Source organism: Ctenopharyngodon idella, chromosome 24, assembly GCF_019924925.1.
Source record: "Ctenopharyngodon idella isolate HZGC_01 chromosome 24, HZGC01, whole genome shotgun sequence".
Classification (NCBI taxonomy): domain Eukaryota; kingdom Metazoa; phylum Chordata; class Actinopteri; order Cypriniformes; family Xenocyprididae; genus Ctenopharyngodon; species Ctenopharyngodon idella.
Window position 1 is genome coordinate 1,085,022 of NC_067243.1, and position 27,656 is coordinate 1,112,677.

Genomic DNA, 27,656 nt, shown 5'->3' on the forward strand with positions numbered 1-27,656 from the left:
CCAGTTAATACCAAGGTATAAACCAGCATCTTAGCTCTTCCTGTTGTTAGTTCTTTCGGCATCCCTCCTCCTCTCCTTCTCCTCCTTTTGTACAATTTTGCCTGTTATAGGGGGGCAATCGGAGCTCGAGTAGAATATCCTCTATAGCAGAGAGCAAGCCAAATCTGTTTACCACTTACTCTAAGATTATATGGGCACACAAACTCGTGAAATGGTGTTAGATGACTTGATAGTTGCATTTAATAGATTACAACTTCAATTAAAGCTGCAAGCAGCGATGAAAGGGCCCTCGCACCCGGGCTCACCGCCACCCACTGGCATCAGGAAAACAGTGAACAGTGGGCGACATGCATGTAAGAGAGTGATGTAAGACTTGATTTTCCTGCTAAGACAAAAACTGAGATCAAGCACCCTGCAATAAAGCAATAAAGCTTATCTAGAGAGAAGATCTCAAAGAAAGAGCATAGGACAACGCCTTGCCCTCACACATCTACAGGAGGCAATAGCCCTCCCCCCAAAACACACACACACCCTCCTTCCTTTCCCCCTGACTCAAGTCACTGAAAGTTCTCCAAGAAGTATAATGTATCTGGTGTATCTATTGTTTATTCCTTTCATGTTTGGTATCATTTTAAATGTCTTGGTACGATTGGTAAAATGGTCTCAATTTCACAGCAGTCACTGGTATTATGAAGAAGATTGAAAACTAAGGAGAATTCTGTCCTCCTTTTGGGTGGTGTCACTTCTGAAAACCCACTCCTCTCCCCCCAAAACAGGTGTTGGTGTAATAAATATTTACAACTCTTTTGTTCTGGTCTGTATATAAGGTAAAGTGCAAAGCAGTCAGGGGGGATCATCTGTAGCCAGAAGCCCCCGTGCAGAGATGGGCGAATGTCTGAAGACATTCACACATCACTGTATGTATATGCATTTCTTTGAGTAATTGATGTTATGCATTTATTATTTCTGAATTGGTTTCTAATTGTCTAACTGTAATGTAATTGGCATGATACATTTTTACTTGACAAATAAAATGTTATATTTGATTTACTCTGGATTCTTCTGAAATCATTATGACCAGTAGATTATGGAGTCCGTCATTTCCGTAAATCTGTGTCAGGACAGGTCAAGCCAGAGAGCCCCATGAAAGGAGCATATTGGCACATCATGGGACTTTTTGAGTTTGTCTGTTATTGAATTAGCAAGTTGCAGTATCGTGACTAAGAAAACTGTATTTTTGTATGAACAAGCATGTGGCGGTTCGACTTAAATGCACTAGTAAAACTCTGCACCCTCTGACTAGATCATAAACTGGCGAATTTATGTCCGTGAGAACGCAGCCGGCCGATGTGAAATTCTCTAAGCGATGATGAGACCGTAATGAACGAATAATTGAAATTATGAGATACCCAGAATAATCAAAAATCAAAATTAATACATAACAAATGATTAATTTCCAATTGGGAACAAAACCTAAGAGTAATAATCATTTAAAATTGGAGTCAGATTAAACGAGTGAAATTAAGTGAACTTCACAGATGCGCTGAAAAGGCATACACGCGTTAACCTTCGCCCGGGCCGTCGGATTCCATTTTTGGGCCGATGCGGGGTTCCTTACAGTGAATACAGGAGAATTATGGCCAAGTCATTTCAAAGTGCCACGCTTCCTGCTGCCAACAGGTGGCGCTTTGACCGTAACTGAATATTGCCATGTAGATGTCTTCAGGCCAGGACTATCATCAAACATGTGAAGTTTGGAGCAGATTGGACATTGTATGCCTGAGTTACAACAACTTCCTGTTTCGTGGCGTCAATCGCATACATTAGCACTTAGCCAAGTGTTTCATGATTTAACATGTTTCTGGTATGTTTGGTACTTCGTGGCATATCGAAATGTGTTTCTGGGAGTGAATTACAGTGTAAAGCATATCATTTCCTGTTGCCAGCAGGTGGCGCTATCACTAACTAAATATTGGCATATAGATGTCTTTAGGCCAGGACTTTTATCACACATGTGAAGTTTGGGGCAGATCAGACATTGTATGCCTGAGTTACAACAGCTTCCTGTTTCATGGCGAACCATCAGACTTTGTCAGGCCGCCACAGAGACGCCCTTCAGCGAAAACTCAAGAGCTGCACAATTTAACATCTCAAAGGCCTTTAGATTCGACTGACCAAATATGATGTTGATCTGATTAAAGCTCTAGTTCTTTAAAGTACAATGTGTGGAAATGGAATTCATTTCAGAGAATAAAAATAATTGGCTGAGCAATTACGATAGGGTCCTCACACGGCCCCAATTGGCCAATTTGCTTGTAAAAATAAATAAATAAATCAGAATCTAAACTGGCCATGAAAAAAATACTAAATACAATCTGGGCTGTCTTTTTCTATCAAGTGAGACATATCCAGCTGCAGACCCCCAGCACCAGCAGTTTCAGAACCGCAGCCACAGAACGGAAGTGAGGGGCGGGGCTTAACAGTCATACATGTCATTTTCTTTTGTTAAATATAAGTTGTTTTTACATGGATTTTGATCGGATCGATGTCTACAATATTTAACAATACTTTTAAATAAAGTCACTTTTCTGTTCATATATGTGTAAGATATCATGATGTATAATGAGGATTTTTAATTACCATGTTAATGGATAATACAATATATGTTTTGTTAGTCCATAAGGCATGAACTAATTTGTATAAACTGTGAACAAATACTTTTAAATACTTTTTTTTTTTTTTGCATTTGTCAAAGATATTTATCGTGTTAATATTAAATAAATATTAATTAATAAAACTTATTCATTTCGTTTTCAGGGATGAAAAGACAGGTTATTCTGCAGAAATGCCATGAAATGGGCTTATCATTTTTAAGTGTTTTAAGATGATTATTTGTTGTTTGCTTGTTTTTATTTTATTATGAGCAGTTTAAATATGTTTTAAACCTATTATTTTAGAAATGTTTTTTTTTTTTTTTTTTAATATCCTATTTGTTTTCACACAGAGAAACACACGTTTCACTTGTTCAAGGCTTTTTTTTTAAATAGTTTTATTTATTTGACATTAAACAGCCTATGTTACATTAAGTATTATTTGTAACAATTTGAACATGAAGGAAATAATACGATCAAATATACAGTCAAATGGGAAACACTTTACATGTTACACATTTATTAATATACGTTTGAATTAATACAAAAAAAAAAAAAAACATGTATAGTTGTAGTATGGTTGAAGTAAAGAATTAACTAAAGTGTTTGTATCCATTAACATTAAATCTTCTCAAACTCTGTGTCGTTAGTATTATTTGGAACATGGAGGAGATAATACTATCACATATAGTCAAACGGGAAACACTTTACAACACACATTAATTAATATTTTTTTTAAATAAAAATGATGTATAGTTGTATATCCTCAAAGTATAAACTACTGTGTTTGTATCCATTCATTGACATTAAGCATGACCAATAGGCTGTTTTAAAATTTTGCTCTTTGTACATCATGATATCTTACACATATAAGAACAGAAAAGTGACTTTATTTAAAAGTATTGTTAAATATTGTAGACATCGATCCGATCAAAATCCATGTAAAAACAACTTATATTTAACAAAAGAAAATGACATGTATGACTGTTAAGCCCCGCCCCTCACTTCCGTTCTGTGGCTGCGGTTCTGAAACTGCTGGTGCTGCGGGTCTGCAGCTGGATACTATTGTATCAAGTAGATCTTGTCTTTCATAAAGGTCGAGGTCAGGGATCTTGGGCTTAAAAAGGTTGGTGACCACTGCCATAACAGATCTGGACAGGTGGAGCTGGGGGAGGTGGAGGGTTTCTGAAAGTACACTGCACTGCTACAGCAAACAATAGACAAGTGTTTGAATGTTGAGCAGCAAGATCATTGACTACTGATACAGCAGGAATCATTCAGTTGTGTCCTGTAGAGAATGATGTGTAAATGTGTATGTCTGACTCTGTATATTTACTGTTACTGTGCTTTGGTGATGTAAAGCCTTTCTTTTAACCCTGTCAGTAAAACTATTGGACTCTGAATGTATGTCGTCCTGATCTCTCTTCTGTCTTTTGCATTCAGAGGGTGTTTTACATGAGCGGCACATGCTTCACTGCTCTGAATGTGTTTATAGCTCTATGAACTGAACATGACATGATCAAGAGCTCTTCTTCATCAACCAGCAAACATGACTTTCAGCTGCAGCTGCTCATAAACACAATCACACACAACACTGATCACAGACAAACACTAATAACACTAGATCATCTAAATCAACATCAATCTTGTGTTTATGAAGAGAATGAGTCAGTGTTTAATATGATCATCATGTTTTAGGTGTAATATATGATCCCTGTCAATCAAACTGAACAGACTGAATTCAGTCACTTCTGCTGTCTGGACGTGATGCTTTCCATTTGATTTTCATGACATTTTCATATATATTTTCATCACCACATTTTCAGCAGAAGTGAAACTGGTGTGTTCCAGTCCAGATCATGTGACCAATCAAACAGTGAGACTGAAAAGCCCATTTGCATTGTCAGGGTGGAGTGATTCTGATCCTCTCAGAATAGAGCAGCTCTGTCACCAGAGACCATGTTCAAACCCCAAGAGCTTTATTTGACATTTACATCAAGCTTGTGAAAAGCACCTGCATCTTCATCTGTTAGTTGAATGATGTTGTCAGACACAAAGTGAACTTGTTGAGAAGCTTTATTGAATGTTACAGCAGATTGAAAGATCACACAGTGCTTTGACACGCCAGCTCTCTTTCAGTATTGAGTTGTAAATCACTACAGCTGCAGCACTAGACTCATGTGAATCCTGCCTGACACAGGACACTCAGATACGGCTCATCTTCAGGAGAGAAACATCAGCACTCAGAGCTCTTGTGGAACGAGACCTCATGAGGAGCTCCATCATGTGTTACTCTGCAGACGTACACCTCTCCCTTTTCCCAGCGTGCTTTGCTGAGGGTCAGGACGCTACTGCGGCTGTAGCGGCCGTCCCGCTGGCTCTCTGCGCTGGTCACGACCCCCTCGGTGACCTCTGACCCGTCCAGTGTCCAGCTCACCAGCGCCCCCTGTGGAGAGTAAGAGCTGAGCAGGCAGAGCAGTGCGGCTGAGTCTCCAGAGATCTGCAGAGAAGAGGGCGGCAGCAGAGACACTGAGGGCTTCACTGTGGGACCAGCTGCAGGAGACAAACACAACACATTCACAAACACAAAGAAAACACACTGTTTCACTCACAGCATTTCAACAGCAGCAAAAATCATGACAATCTGATCCTTCATGTCATTCAACATCACTAGAGCTCATATAATATACAATATACAAACTACACAATCACTATATACATTTAAATTAAACCTCAGAAAATAAACTCAATATACTGAGACACTGACTGCTTTAATTCCAGCAGTTTTTCTATCTAAACATAAAGTACTTAAATTTTACTTAAGTGAGATATTCAATATAAAATGTAACTCAATTTCAAAGTGTGACTAAAGCTCAGACAAAATGAAAATTTTAATCACTGATAAGAACTAGAAAACAATCAAATCAACATTATTAAACATACATATATTTTGTATAAGCTGTACTTGCATTAAAAACATTAAATTACAAGCACAACACGAGCAAAAGAGATTCAGTATCATTGACTGAAATACAGAAAGATGAACTACATATGAACACAGTATAGAAATAAATGAAGGTAAATCAAACCTGTTAAAAAGTGATTAAACTCATAGTGAGAAATATTATGGAAATATGTTTATATTGTTTTGTATTTGTTTTTTGAAAGGAATAATGCTGTTCTTCTGAATGAATAAACATGACATTATCATTGTTTTAGATTGAATAACTATAAAACAATATCAGTAACACTTTACTTAAAGCCTTCATACACAGTACATTATAAAAGTATTTTAATGCATTAATTAAGGATTGTTATACACATTATAATGTATGTATGATCTCATGAATAATTATAACCAACATTATAACACATTAAAATACTTCTCCATTCATTGTTACACCTTTGGAAAGTATAATATATTAAAACACATGAGAAACAACCAATTTCAGATGTAGCAAGGAATTTGCAAATATACTGCATTTTACCTTCGGTTACAATAATTTATAAAAAGATAAAAGGCATTAAAATCTATATTATGAATACCTTTATAACGCATTATACATAAAGACTTAAAGTTTCACCACAATATTTAATAATCATTATTGTTAATAAATGTTGTTCTTGTTTCAACACTTTCTGAAATCTAAATTGTATTTTTTTTTTTTTAAATATGTAATTAAAAGGACTTACCGAGCACCAGTTTAGTTCCTCCACCGAATGTGTACCACAGTGATACAATCTAATGAAACGGTCGTACAAAAACCTCTATTCCACTCGAGTGAACACAAACTCCAGCAGAGAGAGAGAAACAACACTTCAACACACTGATATTAGAAGAAACTCAGATCTTCTCAACACTCAAACTTTCAGTTTGGACAAAATGCTTTTCAAAAAAGAACAACAAACACACTTTCACTCAAAATGTTTGTTATTACTGGAAAAACAGTCATAATCAGTTGAAGATTTTATTGATCTCGTTTACAATAGACATGATTCAGTTTGACTTCATATCCTATATTTCTCATTCACTCTCTGGTCGTGTGCTGATATAACAGTAGGTGCGTTTACATGGAGCATTGTAATCGGTTTAAAAGTCCAATCCAAATGAAAATGCTCCATATAAACACCTCAATCGGAATAAAAATGCCCAAACCGAATGAAATTGTAATCGGTTTGAGAGGGGTGGGATAAACCTTTCTATAAACCGAACAAAATAAAAACCGATTACTTTGCCTCTATGTCATCACGTCAAGAGGTCGGGGGTCGTCAGAATGCAAAATGGTGGCGGCAAAATCAAACTGAAACAACACATTTATTAAATATACTGAAGGAACTCAGTGTATCATTACTACAGACCTTCATCCACACGCTGCTTTTCTTCAGAGGAGGGCCACCAAAAAGGTCAGCTTCCTGCGCCCGTCTTTTCCTCATACCTTCCTGCAGTAATATATGCTACAAATCCACACTGTTGCTCGATTAAGAGCAACACTTTACATAAAAAAAAGCGCACATAAGAAATTATGGAGCTCCATGTTGACAGGAATACAAGGCGGCAAACAGGACAAAAGCTAATGTGCGCATGACACAAAATCATTCCGATTGAAAGCGCCGGCACCATATCTGATTAGATAACGTCTCGTGTAAACAGTCCACCAAATCTTTCAATCGGAATGACAAAAAAGTGTATATGTACATGTAAACGTGGCTACTGTTTATAGAAATATATTTGATGATCTGTGACCTCTGAGGTGACCTTTGACCTCTTTTATCATGGATGATGTTGTGGAGTTTCTCATAATGATCTTCTGTTCTTCATATGAAGCTCAATCATCATGATTCACAGAAAAACCTACAGCTTCAAATAAATTAATCAATAATTCTGAACATTTCATAAGCACATTGTTTAATCTAGTGTCACATGACCTGATTATGAGTCCTGATGAACTTGATGTGGAAAATGTGGGAAAAACAGGCAACATGATAATATTTCCTAGATAGCAAAATGTCAACATTGATCAAAAGACCATAATGGACTTTTTTTCTGGTTCACTCTAAATACAGTAAAATTGATTTATTTAGTACTTGATTTCTCATTGTTAACATGTTTTTTTAAAGGTGTAGTACATAACTGTACCCATAAAGAAATAATTGTTGTGTTTGACAAATATGTTTAAAATGATCTGCACTCATGATTCTCCAGTCACTTCAGTGGCCAAGAAAAATCTTCTTTTGTCCCTCCTTATGGTGGCCACCATGTTGAGATCACATGACCAGATGAATGCTGCTCACTTTATCTTGATCACATATTATCAGAAACATTCACCTTATATAAATGAATCATGCATGAGAGTGAATAGATTATTTCTACAGCGGCACTGAAAGCTGAAAATGCTTCATCCACACTGATAAATGTTACAGTGGGTACGGAAAGTATTCAGACCCCCTTAAATTTTTCACTCTTTGTTATATTGCAGCCATTTGCTAAAATCATTTAAGTTCATTTTTTTCCCTCATTAATGTACACACAGCACCCCATATTGACAGAAAAACACAGAATTTTTGACATTTTTGCAGATTTATTAAAAAAGAAAAACTGAAATATCACATGGTCCTAAGTATTCAGACCCTTTGCTCAGGATTTAGTAGAAGCGCCCTTTTGATCTAATACAGCCATGAGTCTTTTTGGGAAAGATGCAACAAGTTTTTCACACCTGGATTTGGGGATCCTCTGCCATTCCTCCTTGCAGATCCTCTCCAGTTCTGTCAGGTTGGATGGTAAACGTTGGTGGACAGCCATTTTTAGGTCTCTCCAGAGATGCTCAATTGGGTTTAAGTCAGGGCTCTGGCTGGGCCATTCAAGAACAGTCACGGAGTTGTTGTGAAGCCACTCCTCCTTATTTTAGCTGTGTGCTTAGGGTCATTGTCTTGTTGGAAGGTAAACCTTCGGCCCAGTCTGAGGTCCTGAGCACTCTGGAGAAGGTTTTCGTCCAGGATATCCCTGTACTTGGCCGCATTCATCTTTCCCTCGATTGCAACCAGTCATTCTGTCCCTGCAGCTGAAAAACACCCCCACAGCATGATGCTGCCACCACCATGCTTCACTGTTGGGACTGTATTGGACAGGTGATGAGCAGTGCCTGTTTTCTCCACACATACCGCTTAGAATTAAGGCCAAAAAGTTCTATCTTGGTCTCATCAGACCAGAGAATCTTATTTCTCTCCATCTTGGAGTCCTCCATGCGGGCTTTCGTGTGTCTTGCACTGAGGAGAGGCTTCTGTCGGGCCACTCTGCTATAAAGCCCCGACTGGTGGAGGGCTGCAGTGATGGTTGACTTTCTACAACTTTCTCCCATCTCCCGACTGCATCTCTGGAGCTCAGCCACAGTGATCTTTGGGTTCTTCTTTACCTCTCTCACCAAGGCTCTTCTCCCCCTTTAGCTCAGTTTGGCCGGATGGCCAGCTCTAGGAAGGGTTCTGGTCGTCCCAAACGTCTTCCATTTAAGGATTATGGAGGCCACTGTGCTCTTAGGAACCTTAAGTGCATCAGAAATTTTTTTGTAACCTTGGCCAGATCTGTGTCTTGCCACAATTCTGTCTCTGAGCTCTTCAGGCAGTTCCTTTGACCTCATGATTCTCATTTGCTCTGACATGCACTGTGAGCTGTAAGGTCTTATATAGACAGGTGTGTGGCTTTCCTAATCAAGTCCAATCAGTATAATCAAACACAGCTGGACTCAAATGAAGGTGTAGAACCATCTCAAGGATGATCAAGAAATGGACAGCACCTGAGTTAAATATATGAGTGTCACAGCAAAGGGTCTGAATACTTAGGACCATGTGATATTTCAGTTTTTCTTTTTTAATAAATCTGCAAAAATGTCAACAATTCTGTGTTTTTCTGTCAATATGGGGTGCTGTGTGTACATTAATGAGGAAAAAAAATGAATTTAAATGATTTTAGCAAATGGCTGCAATATAACAAAGAGTGAAAAATGTAAGGGGGTCTGAATACTTTCCGTACCCACTGTAATATAAAGTCAAACAGTGTCGTATCAGTCTTCCAAATATAAAAATATTTCACAATTAATCAATATGAACAATTAATCGCTAAATGGTTCAACAACGTTCTGAAATAGCAAATCTTATATGTAGAGAGTTTATTAGTTTGTTATCAGCACACTCTGTTGTAAATCCTGCCCACTTCTTTGCATTGTCACACATGCTTCAGTGCTCTGAGAGTGTTTATAGTGCTGTGAGTTTAACACTTCATGACTGAGAGCAGAACAGAACACAATCTTCATCATCACACAAGACAAAAGAACAACAATGAACACAATCACCTTCTTCATCTGGACTCTGACTCTCTGCATTCAGGGTAAATATCTTCTATAAATATTGAAAAATAATCTTATGTACAGTCCAATAACCATTAATGACTAAAATATGTTAATTTCAGAGAGCTGGGGACAAGTGACAGTGACTCAGAATCCAACAATAAAATCCATCAAACAAGGAGAAACTGTTACAATCAGCTGTAAAACCAGTCAGCTGATTTCTGGCTGTAAAGACTGTGTGTCTTGGTATCAGCAGAAACCTGGAGAAGCTCCTAAACTCCTCATTTATGACATAAGAAGCCTTCAGTCAGGAACTCCATCTAGATTCAGTGGCAGTGGATCTGACTATGGCAGTGATTTTACTCTGACCATCAGTGGAGTCCAGACTGAAGATACAGGAGATTATTACTGTCAGAGTGCACACTATATCAACAGTCAATATGTGTTCACACAGTGATAAAGAGTGGTACAAAAACCTCAGTCAGTCAGACGTCACAGTGATGCACTGATACAGCTGAGAGATACTGCAGCTGCTGATGGAGGATCACAAACAACACAATGGAAATGTTTCAAATGCACTCTTGATCATGTAATATTTCTTAAAGAGGCCATATAATGCTCTTTAACATGTTCCTTTAGTGTATCTGTAGGGATCATCCATAAGCCCAACAACAGAATCCAAATGTGTGGGTGAAGGTATAATGCATGAAGATCTCTTACTTGAGCTTCTGTAAAGTTCACTTTATTTAGTCTGACTCCAGTTTCGAAAGATTATTACATTTAGACTGTGTTTCTAATTAAGAGCTAACCACATATATATACAAAAAGTCCCCGTGAACCGGAAGCTGCAGCGGACTTTTATTTCAGTGTCCGCTCTGAAATGTTGTTTTGTCTCCAATGACGTCACTTTGATGGCTTGGGTAGAATATTTCCTTAACCAATCCCCTCTAACCGTCAGTCTGCTATGAGTGACAGATGGAGAGGTGCAGTAGATCCTTTTCTTATTTAGTTTTAATAGCGAAAATCTCTTTAACCTGGCATACATATAACACATTATCAGTTAACAAATATTAAATCAGTAGGAACTGGGAACACTTCCCATAACACCCGATATACTTGGTACACCATAAGATGAATGGCATCTACACTAATATTAGTCTCTCTGTTTATTCTGAGGTTACCGTAGTCAGCCAGATCCGATCATGTCATCTAGACAATTTCTGGAGAAGGCCTCGCCGACATGACAGCCAGAGGCACAGATCCTCACAAAGACCACAAGAACCAGACAAGTCCTCCACACAGACCTCTATGGCCAGCTTTGTCTCCATACTGGCGTGATGATGAATCTGATCCAAAAGAACTGGATGAAATATTTTGAATGCTTCCGATCCGTAATCCAATTACTGGCTTGTAATGAAGCCTGAATCATAATCACGCTGCGTTCTTTGGAAATGTCAAGCTCACTGTATTGCATTCACTTATCCTGAACCTAACAGAAGTGCATTTGTCCATTGCACAGGTGATTATGATGGACTCCTGCTTGGAGACAGGGGCTATATGGAGACAGGCAGCATTTTATGACAACACGTTCTCACTCCCAACTCATCATATATGGACGCTTGGTCAGGACCCCTTGGCGTCACATTTTAACGCACTGGGTACCCCCTTGGTGTCGTTTTTCAACAAGCAGGGCAGTCCAATAGACTTCTAAGGAACCCTGAACAGGAGCCTGCGGCGTTGAAATGTGACGTCTTGGGTAAGCACACCGCAGCCGTGGATGGGTTGAGACTACAATAAATAAGAATAGATAGGAATAGGCTACAATAAATGATCTATGCCGAGGCTGGTCAAATGGCGGCCCCCATATCATCTTTATCTGGCCAACCAACCGGTTTTTAATGTTAAGAAATCCCTCGCAGTCTGATATCAAAAGTGCCCTGTTACGTTCTTTCAGATGTTTTTCTATTCGTTTGGTTAGGGGAAGTTAAAGAAGTAACATTTGAAAGTGTGTGTATGCATATACAGAAGTGGTAGGAAGGCCGAGAGACAAGAAAACTCTGTGTAAGGTGTTTTATTGCTCAATGGTGCACAGTGATTAAGTGAAAGGGTGTAATCAATATTTACAATATTTACAGTATTTACAAAGTACAAAAAACAAATAACAACAAAACAGAGGTGGGAAGGGGAGCTCGAGAGGTGCCAAATCAAAGAAATAAATAAAACAAAACACAGCTAGCTATTTTAACAAACTAAGCTGACTACCAAAAAGAAAATGTGGAAAGAAAAAGGTCTTCGGCGTAGAAACGCCCTAACTAACCTATTCTAGTCTAACCCAAAAAGACAAAAAAACATACAGAGGGTGGCACTCTCTCCTAACCTAGTGTGTCTAATACAAAAATGTCCTACGTGTGCACAATGTATGTCGTGCGAATTACTTACCTGCCTGCACCTTCCCAGCCTCACACACAACGTGACGACTGAAAAGACTGACAGCAAAATGCAACTGTACACTGTACAAACAAAATCAACAAAGGACTCTTCAAACAGGTAATAAACACACACACACACAATATACAATGAACAATATCGGGACAAAAGAAAAAAAAAACAGCGCAATAAACCACAAGCAAACAACCAAATAGAAAATACGAATTGAGCCAAACAGCTGGAAAAGCGGAGGAGATACAGGGTTTTAACCGGGGCGTTGAAAGATGATTGGCAGCGTGAACCGGGGACGTCATCAGAGTGACAGGCTGATGGACCAATGGGATCTGGAACACACAAGACAAGACTACCACACATACATAACATGACGCACACACAGTGTGTGTAACAGCCCTCTGAGAAAAAGGGGGAGCGTTCACAGACAACAGCATCCAGCGTTGAGTTAAACAACGCTCAACTGCAGGTTAAACAGCATTCAGAGGTGAGTTAAACAACGCTCCACGGTGGGTGCAAGTAAGCGGTTTAAGCGTTTTCTGGTAATGGGGTAAGTGACTAATTAGAGGTGATGCATGCTGGATAATGTATTTTTATAGGAGGCTGGTATTGATAAATAAATATGTATATATGCTACGGTCAGGAACTCCATCTAGATTCAGTGGCAGTGGATCTGACTATGGCAGTGATTTCACTCTGACCATCAGTGGAGTCCAGACTGAAGATACAGGAGATTATTACTGTCAGAGTTTACATGAAATCAACAGTCAATATGTGTTCACACAGTGATAAAGAGTGGTACAAAAACCTCGGTCAGTCAGACGTCACAGTGATGCACTGATACAGCTGAGAGATACTGCAGCTGCTGATGGAGGATCACAAACAACACAATGACAATGTTTAGCAAAGTTTCTAAAGACTTAAAAGGTAAATGTAATATATAAGATTTAAATACATTCTCTTAACCGGGCGCGCCATTGACACGGGGGACAGGGGGGTCAGGACCCCGCACTTTTGAAAAGACAGAAATCGACCCCCGCACTTCTGATAAGGGCTGCTTCAATCAGTCACACTATATCATCTTTTAGCTTAGGATATGTTCTTTCAAATGAGACCATTTTCACGTTTCTGTGAGCTTTCGTTCATAAATAATCAACTGTTTTGTCGTGGATGTGAACAGGAAATGCGCTCTCGATCGGAGAAACACGCGATCTCCAAACAATCGATCAAAGCGTGCTAACGTTTTAGGACAGGTCGATGATATGTAAATCATGCCCGAATGTTAGCGTTTGTCAATCAAGCCAAACCATCCATTCAGAAACCGAGAAATTTGACACTTTAAGGTAAGGAGGCTGATCTCTCAGGTTGACGCGCGAGCTGGCTTGACTGAAGTTTCCGTGAGGATTTATAGTTTATGGACTGTTTTGATTTCAGTAATTACATCTAGAAAGGTAAAAGCATTGATGGCATCTATAAAAGAGATATCTAAAAGCGAAACGAAAGTGATTATTGCCTCGACCAGCGACGCAGTGGGGAGGACGCACGAGAGGAGACCTGCGCGTTTAATATGTATATATATATACTGTAATATTGCATTTACAATGCTTATCAGTGGCGTGCACTTTGATCGCGAAAGTGAAAGTGCCCTTTGCGGTCGCATCGGGGTGCCCCCGCGTTCAGCTTCAGTTACAGAGTGAAGGCCAAACTTCACTGCATTTAGACCCACAAAGATTAATCAGGTCTTGAACGTGTCAAGGCGAACAGGGCATTGGATCCTCCTACAGCGCTGGCCCTCCAATTCTAAAGGGGGAATTAAACACAAAGTAAAACACAAACAAACACACACTTTACACAAAAAAGAAAACTAATTTACAAATCAATTAAATCACAATACAGTTAGAACAAGCAAAAACAAATCAATCCCAAAAGAATGAAAGAAAAAAAAAAACACTCCCTCAAGGCTTTGATTTGAATCGATACATACGACAGTTCAAAATTAGGAGTAAAGCACCAGGCAGTAGGCCAGACTAATGACCCGGCTGATCTCACAAGTGTCGCATGCTGGAAGAAATCGGTTAGGATTAACGAGTAAACACAGTGCGATATCACATGAACAACTAATAGTGCTGCTCTGATGGTCCGGTCCAGCAGCTCAATCACACAGGCTGATCTCACACAGCTCCAAAGATTGATCCCAGAAACAATATAACGGCCACGAGAACAAAGTTCGATGTCCAAGCAGTCATATATGGCGAAGTAAATGAGAGAAGAGTAAATATGACCTTACCTCTTCAATCTGAAAGAGTGCAGTCCTCAAAAAACTGGACTGTTCTGTACCACATTTCTCCTTGTGTAGGCGAGCCTTTTGGACAACTTTTCTTTTACTACTGATCCGAAATCAATCAGTAGCTCACATCATTTTTCAAGGCTTTCATCTGTTTCTCCAGTTGGATTAGCAGGGCAAAAGTTAACCTCTGCTCTCTTCAGTTTCTTCACATTTTTGGCTAGAAAGCATTTATCCCTGGTCTTGTTCTTCAATGAATTAAGAGCAACTTCTAAAGTGTTACCCTTGTCATGTTATCACCTTGCTTTTATGACATGCTATTTCATTTGTGTTATGTACTGTATTGCAATAACATGGCCTCGCCCCCTTTGTTGTGTGTTCTCAGGGGCGGGGTTTATGTAAATTGTAGGGTTAGTGATGTCACCAATCCAGGAAGAAGCTCGTTGTAGTCCCTACCAGCCGTTTGTTGTAGTCCTTAAACAGAATTCTTTAAAAGAAAATATCTCCCTTTGCTTTGAACTTTGAGCATCGTAACTTTGCAGATGTTGTTTATGCTCAAACAGCAACATTACACACTAACTAAAGTTAAAAAAGTCAAATCATAATCAACCAGCCCTTTAAGAAATGTGCATTGTGCAATAAATAAATACTCCAAATAAAGTTTAATTATAAATTTATATCAGTAAGTTCTAAATGATATGTCAATAAATATGTTAATGGATTTGAAGGATACTTAGTTTGAAATAAATGTATTTTAAATAGATTTTGGTATCCACCTTATTCCTACGCCCATGAAGCTTTGTGCGAACTATGGGTGTAACTTCCGTTAAGCTGTAAACAGTCAGTGAAAGACTCGCTCTATGAAAGAAATAATACGTTTTTTTTTATTTAGTTTTTTTTAACTGGGTACAATGAGATGACATTTTTCTACTCACCCTTCAACCAACGAACATTAAAAGGACATTTAAAAGTGTAAAAGCATCAACAAGGTACTTTCAACAGGCCATGAAAAAGCAAGATTCTTTCCACAGAAATAACGGACTGGTTAAATATAACTATAGTGATATATATCTGTATTGAGTAATATACGTTGCCTTAATAAAAATGTCCATGAACTTCAGCATTGCGTGATACTATTTCAAAGTGATTTCCATCATTTTTACAGATAATAAATTGTATTTAAATGTGAAAACAAACCTGGAAAGAGACGTGAGGCTTTGAGGAGAAAAACGAGAGATTCTTCGTTCATTCCAGTGAATTATTAATGGGATATATCGTACATTATATCGGGAGAACAGACCACAAATGTGCAGTATATGTTGTCCTTTTTCATACTATTACAGCGGCATGCAAAGGGACAAAAGAAAATAATCACGAGGATAGAAAGCAGCGACTGAAAAGAGCTCTTGCCATAGATATTCGTTTTAACATGTTACGTTAAAATACCAAGCGTTGCGTTATTCTCATGATGTCTGAATATAAAACATGAAAGAAAAATTGACAGCTCATTCAGTCAAACTGACAGATAAGCTTTATTTGTAGGGCAACCTTAATTTCAGTCTTTTTAAACGGAAGTTCCCCAAACCAGAAGTGCAACCCATAATTTGAAACGCAGTAGGCTAGTCAGGAATAAGGTGGATAGGGCCAGCATGGGAAGTGGGAGTGCTGTGGACCAGCTACACCAGCACAGTTTTTCTTGACCAGTTAGACCAGCACTAAACCAGTCTGGACCAACATGGCATTCATGCTGGTTTATGCTGGATTTTTCAGCAGGGTGAGTTGACATTATCGTCCCACTCTCTTATCTGTCACCTTCCTCCAGTGCATTAAGTATTGAGGTAATATTAATATACTTCCCTCATAATTCAGGAATGGGTGAATTGTCAGAGCAGAAACTGGACTTTGTCACCATTAGAGTCCCACTTTCTTATCTGTCACCCCTCCAGCACAAGTCAGTGATAGTGTAGACGTGGAGCTGAACTCTACAGGCCCTTCAGGAGCAGGTTTGGACACTAAACCAATGAGACAAACATTATAGTCTTTATCCACCTTGTTTTTAACATAAGAGCAGCTCGGCCATTTGTAAATTGAATGTGTCTGGCTTCAGGTGTCATTCACTTCTGAAGACTTTGGGAAGAGAAGATACAATATGCTTATTCTTTGTCATTTATTTATGAGTGTTTCATCAACTTTGGGCACCTAATATCTGTTATATTTTATTAAAATATAACAGATATAACTTTTGTCTTTTTGTTATAATCCTTTATACAGACTATCAATGAGAAACAAGAAGTTAAATCAGACTTTATAGACATTGTATTTCAAGCTTGTCAATTCTTTGGAGCCCCTAAAGGGACGTGATGAAGGGAAAAAATATGATGCGAGGAAAAAATAAAAATAAGTCAATGCTTTTGCATTCGCCTGCAAACAGTTTAGAAGGTTTTGTGAGCGAATGCAAAATTCATCGGGGTAACGCAAAAGCATTGTTATTCCTTCCATCTCATATTTGTTTGTCCCATGTTCCCTTTAGGGGGTCCATAGACTTCACATTGAGTGAAAACACAATGACACTGAATTTCAAACCTGCTTCTCCTTGGAATACCATGCAATGAAATGTTTATTTTGGGAATTGTCTTTGAAATGTCATTGAGAGTGAGCTGCAGTCTTCAGGATAATGATTTAAATAGAGAGAGTCACTTTGCATTGTCACACATGCTTCAGTGCTCTGAGAGTGTTTATAGTGCTGTGAGTTTAACACTTCATGACTGAGAGCAGAACAGAACACAATCTTCATCATCACACAAGACAAAAGAACAACAATGAACACAATCACCTTCTTCATCTGGACTCTGATCTGTATATCAGGTATACAGTGAAACTCTGACTTGCTTATAACTAAAAATACTAAAGTTTTATATTTTATGAATATGACATCTATTTCTAATATGACACATGTTTTTTCTATTGTCTTGATGTACTTTTAATTTGAATATATTCATTTCTCTCCAGGCTCCAGTGGACAGATCACAGTTACTCAAACTCCTGTAGTTCATACAGTCACACCAGGAGAAACTGTTGTGATGAGATGCTCCGCCAGCACTCCTTTAACAGGCTGTAGCACACCCCGTCTGTCCTGGTACTTACAGAAACCTGGAGAAACTCCTAAACTCCTGATTTATGGCATAAACAGCCTCCAGTCAGGAACTCCATCTAGATTCAGTGGCAGTGGATCTGGCAGTGATTTCACTCTGACCATCAGTGGAGTCCAGACTGAAGATACAGGAGATTATTACTGTCAGAGTTACCACTATCCAGTACAGAGTAAAGCTGTGTTCACACAGTGATAAAGAGTGGTACAAAAACCTCGGTCAGTCAGACGTCACAGTGATGCACTGATACAGCTGAGAGATACTGCAGCTGCTGATGGAGGATCACAAACAACAAAATCACAATGTTTAGCAAAGTTTCTAAAGACTTTTAAAATTAATATAGTAAATATAAATGTATATGTAGTCGTTTATTTTATATGAAATATCCGTTAGTGCTGATATGAATTATGGCAGCACTGGGATGTTTTATTGTTTGTGTTTCAGATCACAGTAAGAGAGCGATGTGGAGTGAAGCAGAAATAGCAGTTGTTTTTAATGTGTTTTCTCTCACTCCAGGATTGAAAGAAGCGGTTTCTTTCACCAGTGGTTGTGGGAAAAATATGCATACTAACTGATCAGATTTAGTCTGAAAGGTAAGTTAGAAGTTCTTGCTTATAGAAGTGTTATATAAAAGTAATATGACATTACAGTCGTGCTGCTCTTCATGTCTATGGTAGAATCACAGCTGTGCTGATATTCAGTATAACTGCATTCTTGATCATGTGAAACTGATTAAATGTGACAGGATGAAAAAACAGCACAACACCTTCAATATTTTAAACACAACTTCAGCAAGGGCGTGAGACTGTGACAGATTCATACTCACAACAAATTCATACTCACAAAACAAAATGGCATCCACCTTCCTACAAACATCCCACATAAATATAACAGGTTTCAGGTCAAATAACACTCAAAGTAAAGCCACTAAACTCACTTTCACTGTACAATTCAACAAACAACTAGAGTGTCAAACAATTCTTTGGGCTCCGGACGCAGGAGAGATCTGTGTGGAGGAACTATCCTCAGTCTCTCTCCAAGTGAAGCTACTGTGGGTCTCTTTACTCCAGGAGTCTGTTCCAGAAAACAAGGTTAACTTACCGTCACATAAACCCTGAACTCTCAGTTGATTAACCCAAACCATGTTTACTCGAGGTATGCTGGTTCCAAACCCGCAGTCTGGAGTAAGTTCAGTAAAGCCAGAGAAACTGACCAAACAACATTCTCAACCGAGCGCCGAATCCAGGAGTCAAGGAATGGAGAACACAAGGAATAAAGTAAACAGCAAGAGACCCCCCGGCTCTTAATCGTGTTTCCTGGAGGATTTTTCCTAAGAACAGAGCTCAGTTTAACTGTTCAGGACAAACAAGGGACTCATGAACAACCATCACAAAACAAACAAACAAACAGTCGTGGATCATCCTGAGGGGTATTGCACAAAAGCAAGATAAGGGATTAAGCTGGGATTTTCCAGTTATCCTGGCTGAATTTAGCCCTGACTCAGTTGCATGAAAGCAGGCTAAATTAAGCTATATTAAGTTACTATGGAGATTTATTCTTTGCTCCAGATCAGGCTAACAACCAGGCTAAGATTAATCCTAGTGATTTATCTGTTAGTTCTGCTGTCAATCCTACTAGAAATTAAGGATAAAGGATAATGTATGTCACTCTTTCATGTGTACATATATTTTATTTGGCATTGGTAGCACACACTGTGTGTTTATCTTCACAAATTCTAGTTCCACTTCACTGGATCAATAACTATGTAGTGTACTGGACATTCATGAGAAAGGTGGGAGACCACAATGTGTTTGGAGCTTTGGAGAGAACAAATAATGATGATTAATACATTGTGTTACAGGTTCAGTGTGAATTTGAGCCTTTTTTAAATGCTAAAATCAGTACAGACTATAAAATATGTCAGCAGACACTATTCACCTAATTTGTACATTTTTTTTTTTTTTTTTTTTTTTTTTTTTCACCAATCAAGTCACTTACCAGCCTGAAACATGTTCTTGTAGTTAATCTTGACTTGCTGCCAGGTCCTTTTTTTTTTTTTTTGGCCAGACATGTTTGTTCTTTAAGAAGGACAGATAGATAAGAGAGATAAAATCAATTAGATAGAAAAGAACCTAAATAAAAATAGATAGGAGTAGATAGATGAGATAGATTAAATAGACAGATAATAAACTACATAGATAAAATAGATGCACATAGTGGATAAGTGTTTGCAATTAATCTTCATGATAAATTTCCTGAGTAACATGCATGTCCACTGCTCACATTTAAGGCAAAGTGTTAATGTGTGGAAAGGACAAGTAACTCGTTGAATTGTAGTTATGAAAGTTTCAGTGGAGCACTGGTTATTTGGAGCGTGTTATTATCTTATAACTATAATTGTTGTCTTATTTATTTATTTATTTATTTTTTAGAAAAACAGAAAAGGTACTGGCAATTTTCTGCCAGGACATTGCCTGTTAAATTATAACCCTGTGTAACCTTAAAACACAACATGCAATGCGTAATTTAAACAGGTAAAAAAAAAAAAAAATAAAATAATAATTAAAATACATAAAATGTAATTATTCAAAAATGTGTAATTGTTCAATAATTCAATGTGGAATTTAAAAATACAAATATCTGATCATAAAGGTGTTGTTTAAATTACTTATAAAATATATTTATTTTTTTTATGAACAAATCTAAATGAACATATTACAAAATCATATTTTTTATGTGTATACTACGCAGAAACGCAATGACATCATAACGTCATTTAGCAACTTTTAGCAACAAATCGACCCGCCTTTAGCAACTTCCTCTGAAAATGAGTTGGCAACACTGATTATATGTTTCACCTCTTCATATGTGTCATGATCACCGTCAGTTCCTGTCAGTTCTGCCTGTCCCTTGCTGTTGCTGGACTTTATTGGACTGGCGCGTTTAACATGTTTTGATGAGGTATGTCTCATGATCTTTTTCCGAGGAGGACTGTCTGATCCGCTCAGTTCCGTCATGCCGTTGCATGATCCCAGTTGGACGTTGGAACAATATATAGAGCTGGCTTTGCAACTGAGCGGATCTCCCTTTACTGTGGGTGTCGTGGAGGAATGCGACACCTCGCCGAATCACGTAATGGCTGCCGCTAAACAGAACACTCACAAGATGGCGGCTACCACAACAACAACACGTCATGCTGATCTTCTAGAGCAACGTCACCTGACCTGCTGTGGCTATACAAACCACCTGACCTGCCGTGGTTGCCCAAGCCACCTGACCCGCCGTGGCTGCCCAAGCCACCTGACCTGCCGTGGCTGCCCAAGTCACCTGATCTACCGTGGCTGCCTAAGCCACCTGACCTGGTTACCGTTACCCACCGTGGCTTCCCGACACTCCTGACCTGCCGTGGCCTCCCGAGCCATCTGACCCGCCATGGCTGCCAGACACTCCTGACCTGCCATGGCTGCCCATGGCACCTGACCCACCGTGGCTGCCCGAGTTCCTGGAACCTGCACTGGAGACCCCGTTCCTGTCTGCCTACAGGTCTCCAGTGCACCCACCCCCCCTCCCTAGCTATACCATCTACGTCGCGAGGACGCGCCTTCCGGAAGGGGGGCGTTATGTCATGATCACCGTCAGTTCTTGTCAGTTCCCGGACTACAGTTCCCATAATCCTCACTGCCAGTCACATGCACACTCCACACCAATCACCTGTTGCCACATACACCTGTAGCCTATTATCTGGACTATTTAAGACTCACTCACACACCACCTCATTGCGAAGTCTTGATTCACCCTGTGTTCAACTCTGAGCGGTTTCCTGTGTTTATTGTCTGCCTGTTATCGATCCTGTCTGGTTACCTGTTTATGATTCCCTGCTGCCTGCCTTTGGACTGTTTATTGTTATCTGGACTGTGAACGTTTTCTGCCTGCCCTGATCTACTGCCTGTATCCTGACCACGATTCTGCCTGTCCCTTGCTGTTCCTATTTGCTCCTGTCTGACCCTGCCTGTACGACCACGCTCTTATTTAATAAAGCTTGCAAATGGATCTCTGCCTGAGTCCAGCTTCGTTACAATATGTTTCCATTAGAAGCTGTTGCTCACGGGTTTTATCCATTTTTGCATCATTGATTCTGTGATCGATCCTGTGGTCTGTTTAAGAATGCCGTGAACGCGCACGTATCCCGACTATCTAAACCTGGCTTGACATAGCTGCACTAAGCCAGGATTTACTGATTAAACTAGGTCAAGCTGCGCTTTTTCTGTTATCCTGGCTTTCTTAATTCTACTTTTGTACAATACCCCTCTTGTAACCACACACAGTATTAAGAATCAAGGGTATGCAAACTTTTGAACGGGGTCATTTTTATAAATTCAGCTATTTTTTTTTCTTGTGGAGTTTATGTAAACATCTGTTATGTGAAATAGTTTATTCGGGACAGTACTAAATAAAAAATAACATGCAATTTTCATGATCCTTATTTTGTTAAAATGATTGACATTTTTTGCAGATTCTGCAGGGGGTATGTAAACTTTTGAGCTCAACTGAACAACATTATAAAACTGAAAAGAGTCTCAAGATAAATGCTTCAGATAAATAAAGTTTTGAGCTGCAAATGATTTCTTCAAATTCATTTGAAATTGTCCTGTACCATTTTCAGCAAACGGTTGTAATAAAGGCGAGGGACGGATCTATTCGCAGCGGTGTATATTTATTTAACAGAGCTCAATATACTCAGATCACTAGAAACAGAACAACCGCCGTATATTGCAATCATTATGAGCACCAGTTGTAATTGCTGCCGAATCATGAACACATTTGTTTCTCCTCAACTGAGTATGAGACATTAAAGGATTAGTTCACCCAAAAATTAAAATAATGTCATTAATTATTCACCCTCATGTTAAGATATTAAGATATTTTTGATGAAATTCGAGAGGTTTTTTTATCCCATAGAAAGCAACGTAATTTCCATCATTCAAGGTCCAGAAAATTATTAAAGACACCGTTAAAATAGTCAATGTGACTACAGTGGTGCAACCTTAATGAAAGCAACAACATAACATTAAGGTTTGTTTTGTTTTGTTGGCAAAAACAAAACAAAAATAACCACTTTATTCAACAATCTCTTCTCGACCCTGTCAGACTCATACACAGTGAACGCAGTGCAGAGCTTCCGTGTCTATGTCCGAACGCCGGCTCAGTATTGGGCAGCATGACGCATGCCTGTGATGCTGACGCAGGAGCCGGCCAATACTGAATCAGCGTTCTGACGTAGAACCTGGAAGAGCTGCAATGTAAATAGTGTAGCAGAATGACAGGGAGAGATAAGTTTGTTGAATAAAATCATTATTTTTGTTTTGTTTTTGAACACAAAAAGTATTCTCGTCGCTTCATAATATTAAGGTTGAACCACTGCAGTCACATCGACTGTTTCAACAATGTCTTTAGTATCTTTCTGGACCATGAATGACGGAAATTTTCGTTGCTTTCAATGGAGGATAAAAAAACCTCTTGGATTTCATTAATTTGTGATCCGAAGATGAACGAAGGTCTTACGGATGTGGAACGATATGACGGTGAGTAATTAATGACAGAAATTTCATTTTTAGGTGAACGAACCCTTTAATAAATAGAGCTGATGACTTTGATGCCATCACTGATCAGTCTGACAGTTGAACTGAGTTTGTTATGAACTGTAACATGACGACACATTCAGTCAGCTGCAGAATCTCAGTAAAGGCTGTTGAACTGAACTGTTAGACGCTCCATTACTGACACTGCAGTTCCACACAGTAGAAGAGCACAGTGTGTTTTAATGCTGCTGGAGCTCATGGATGTTGTTCAGTACCAGAGAACTGAGAAATCTTCCACCCTGAACACTGATATTGTGTCATTCAGAAACACAATTAAACCAAAGAGCTGCTGCAGTTTATTACATCAACTAATAATGAGCCCAGAACAGTGTAGAATGAATGATAGAAAGTGTTCAGTGACCTTACAAAATATTAATAATGACCAAATCAATAATATACAGGATTCTGTCAATAGACTTCAGAAATGTGTGTATAATTGTTTGACATGTTTCACAACACGAGGAAGTTGTTGGAAAATGTGTTTGTGACTGATCTACAGTCTTCAGGATAATGATTTAAATAGAGAGAGTCAATTTGCATTGTCACACATGCTTCAGTGCTCTGAGAGTGTTTATAGTGCTGTGAGTTTAACACTTCATGACTGAGAGCAGAACAGAACACAATCTTCATCATCACACAAGACAAAAGATCAACAATGAACACAATCACCTTCTTCATCTGGACTCTCTCTGTGTGTATTCAAGGTAAATGTTTTAATAAAATTTCATGCTAAAATATAATAATATAATCAACAGTGAATCTTATACAAATATTCTGCTTTTTCTAACAGGTTTCAGTGGACAGGTGACTGTGACTCAGACTCCTTCTGTAAAAACGGTTCAGATTGGTGAATCAGTCACTATAAACTGCAAAACAAACACAGCAGTGATAGATTCCTGTCCAGGTTCATATACTTGTATGGCCTGGTACCAGCAGAAACCTGGAGAAGCTCCTAAACTCCTCATATATGCAGCAACAAGCCGTTATACTGGAACTCCATCTAGATTCAGTGGCAGTGGATCCAGAACTGATTTCACGCTGACCATCAGTGGAGTCCAGACTGAAGATACAGGAGATTATTACTGTCAGAGTTACCACAGTGGTCCAGTGTTCACACAGTGATAAAGAGTGGTACAAAAACCTCAGTCAGTCAGACGTCACAGTGATGCACTGATACAGCTGAGAGATACTGCAGCTGCTCATAAACACAATCACACACAACACTGATCACAGACACACACTAATAACACTAGATCATCTAAATCAACATAAATCTTGTGTTTATGAAGAGAATGAGTCAGTGTTTAATATGATCATCATATTTTAGGTGTAATATATGATCCCTGTCAATCAAACTGAACAGACTGAATTCAGTCACTTCTGCTGTCTGGACGTGATGCTTTCCATTTGATTTTCATGACATTTTCATATATATTTTCATCACCACATTTTCAGCAGAAGTGAAACTGGTGTGTTCCAGTCCAGATCATGTGACCAATCAAACAGTGAGACTGAAAAGCCCATTTGCATTGTCAGGGTGGAGTGATTCTGATCCTCTCAGAATAGAGCAGCTCTGTCTCCAGAGACCATGTTCAAACCCCAAGAGCTTTATTTGACATTTACATCAAGCTTGTGAAAAGCACCTGCATCTTCATCTGTTAGTTGAATGATGTTGTCAGACACAAAGTGAACTTGTTGAGAAGCTTTATTGAATGTTACAGCAGATTGAAAGATCACACAGTGCTTTGACACGCCAGCTCTCTTTCAGTATTGAGTTGTAAATCACTACAGCTGCAGCACTAGACTCATGTGAATCCTGCCTGACACAGGACACTCAGATACGGCTCATCTTCAGGAGAGAAACATCAGCACTCAGAGCTCTTGTGGAACGAGACCTCATGAGGAGCTCCATCATGTGTTACTCTGCAGACGTACACCTCTCCCTGTTCCCAGCGTGCTTTGCTGAGGGTCAGGACGCTACTGCGGCTGTAGCGGCCGTCCCGCTGGCTCTCTGCGCTGGTCACTACCCCCTCGGTGACCTCTGACCCATCCAGTGTCCAGCTCACCAGCGCCCCCTGTGGAGAGTAAGAGCTGAGCAGGCAGAGCAGTGCGGCTGAGTCTCCAGAGATCTGCAGAGAAGAGGGCGGCAGCAGAGACACTGAGGGCTTCACTGTGGGACCAGCTGCAGGAGACAAACACAACACATTCACAAACACAAAGAAAACACACTGTTTCACTCACAGCATTTCAACAGCAGCAAAAATCACGACAATCTGATCCTTCATGTCATTCAACATCACTAGAGCTGATATAATATACAATATACAAACTATACAATCACTATATACATTTAAATCAAACCTCAGAAATGAAACTCAATATACTGAGACACTGACTGCTTTAATTCCAGCAGTTTTAAACTCTGAACATTAAGTTCTTAAATTTTACTTGAGATATTCAGCTAAAAATGTAACTCAATTTCAAACAGAATTAAAACAACTGAATCATACATATATTTTGTTTGTATTAAAAACACTGAATTATAAGTACAACATGTGAAAAGAGATTCAGTATCATTGACTGAAATACAGAAAGTAACATTTACATTCTGATGTCAGATTTATTTTTCCCCTATGATATCTACAATAAAAGATGAACTATCTATGAACCCAGTATAGAAATAAATGAAGGAAAATTAAACTTGTAATAAACTGAATAAACTCAACGTGAGACTCATTATGGAAATATGTTTAGAATTTTTGAAAGGAATAATGTCGTTATTCTGAATGTATAAACATGAAAATATAATTGCTTTAGATTAAATAATTATGAAACTATATCAGTATACTTTACTTAAAGCCTTCATACACAATCAATTAAAAATGCATTTTTAATGCATTAATTAAGCATCATTATACACATTATACTGCATGTATGATCTCATGAATAATTCATTAAGCATTAAGTTATAACACATTATAATATCATCTATTCACTGTTACACCTTTAGAAAGTATAATGGGGTAAAACAAATTGCAAACAACCAATTTCAGATGTAACATTGAATTTGTCAATATAATGGCTTTTAATTTTGGTTACAATTATTTATGAAAAGGCACATAAGGCATTATTTATAACACATTATACATAAATGCTTCAAGTAAAGTTTCAGCACAATATTATTATTAAAAAAAAATGTTTTTGTTTCAGCTGTAAAACACTTTCTGAAATCTAAATTGTATTGTTTTTTTAAAAATTGTTAATTAAAAGGACTTACCGAGCACCAGTTTAGTTCCTCCACCGAATGTGTACCACAGTGATACAATCTAATGAAACGGTCGTACAAAAACCTCTATTCCACTCGAGTGAACACAAACTCCAGCAGAGAGAGAGAAACAACACTTCAACACACTGATATTAGAAGAAACTCAGATCTTCTCAACACTCAAACATTCAGTTTGGACAAAATGTTTCTGATATAACACTGTTTATGGGAATATATTTGATGATTTTGACCTCTGAGGTGACCTTTGACCTCTTTTATCATGGATGATGATATTATCATATTCACATATTATCAGAAACATTCACCTTATATAAATGAATCATGCATGAGAGTGAATAGATTATTTCTACAGCGGCACTGAAAGCTGAAAATGCTTCATCCAATATCTGACAGATGTTCACATAAAGTCAAAGACTAGTGTCTTATCAGTCTGTCAAACATAAACAAAAAACATTTTATAATTAAAAATTAAAATTAAAAATATTTTACAATTAATCAATATGTACAATTATTACAAAATGATTCAACATCAATCTGAATGTAAAATCTTAGGTTGCACTTTATTTCGATGGTCCACTTTAGATATTCAAGCACATTAATAGAGAGGCGAAGGGAAGGAAAAGATGTGGTAGAAAAAAGTGTACAAGCAATAGGGATAACCGCACCCTGGAGAGGATTGTGAAACAAAACCCATTCAAAAATGTGGGGGAGATTCACAAAGAGTGGACTGCAGCTGGAGTCAGTGCTTCAAGAACCACTACGCACAGACGTATGCAAGACATGGGTTTCAGCTGTCACATTCCTTGTGTCAAGCCACTCTTGAACAACAGACAGCGTCAGAAGCGTCTCACCTGGGCTAAAGACAAAAAGG

The 27,656-nt window shown here is 38.5% G+C and overlaps 1 gene segment (V, D, J or C); it reads right to left on the minus strand.

Moving 5' to 3' along the window:
• LOC127506555 (Ig kappa chain V-III region MOPC 63-like) overlaps positions 1-27,656 on the minus strand; it is a 76,390-nt gene that overhangs the window by 39,266 nt on the left and 9,468 nt on the right. Inside the window, 1 exon segment of the V gene segment in view lies at positions 26,777-26,809. Within this exon segment, the coding sequence occupies positions 26,777-26,809 (33 nt within the window).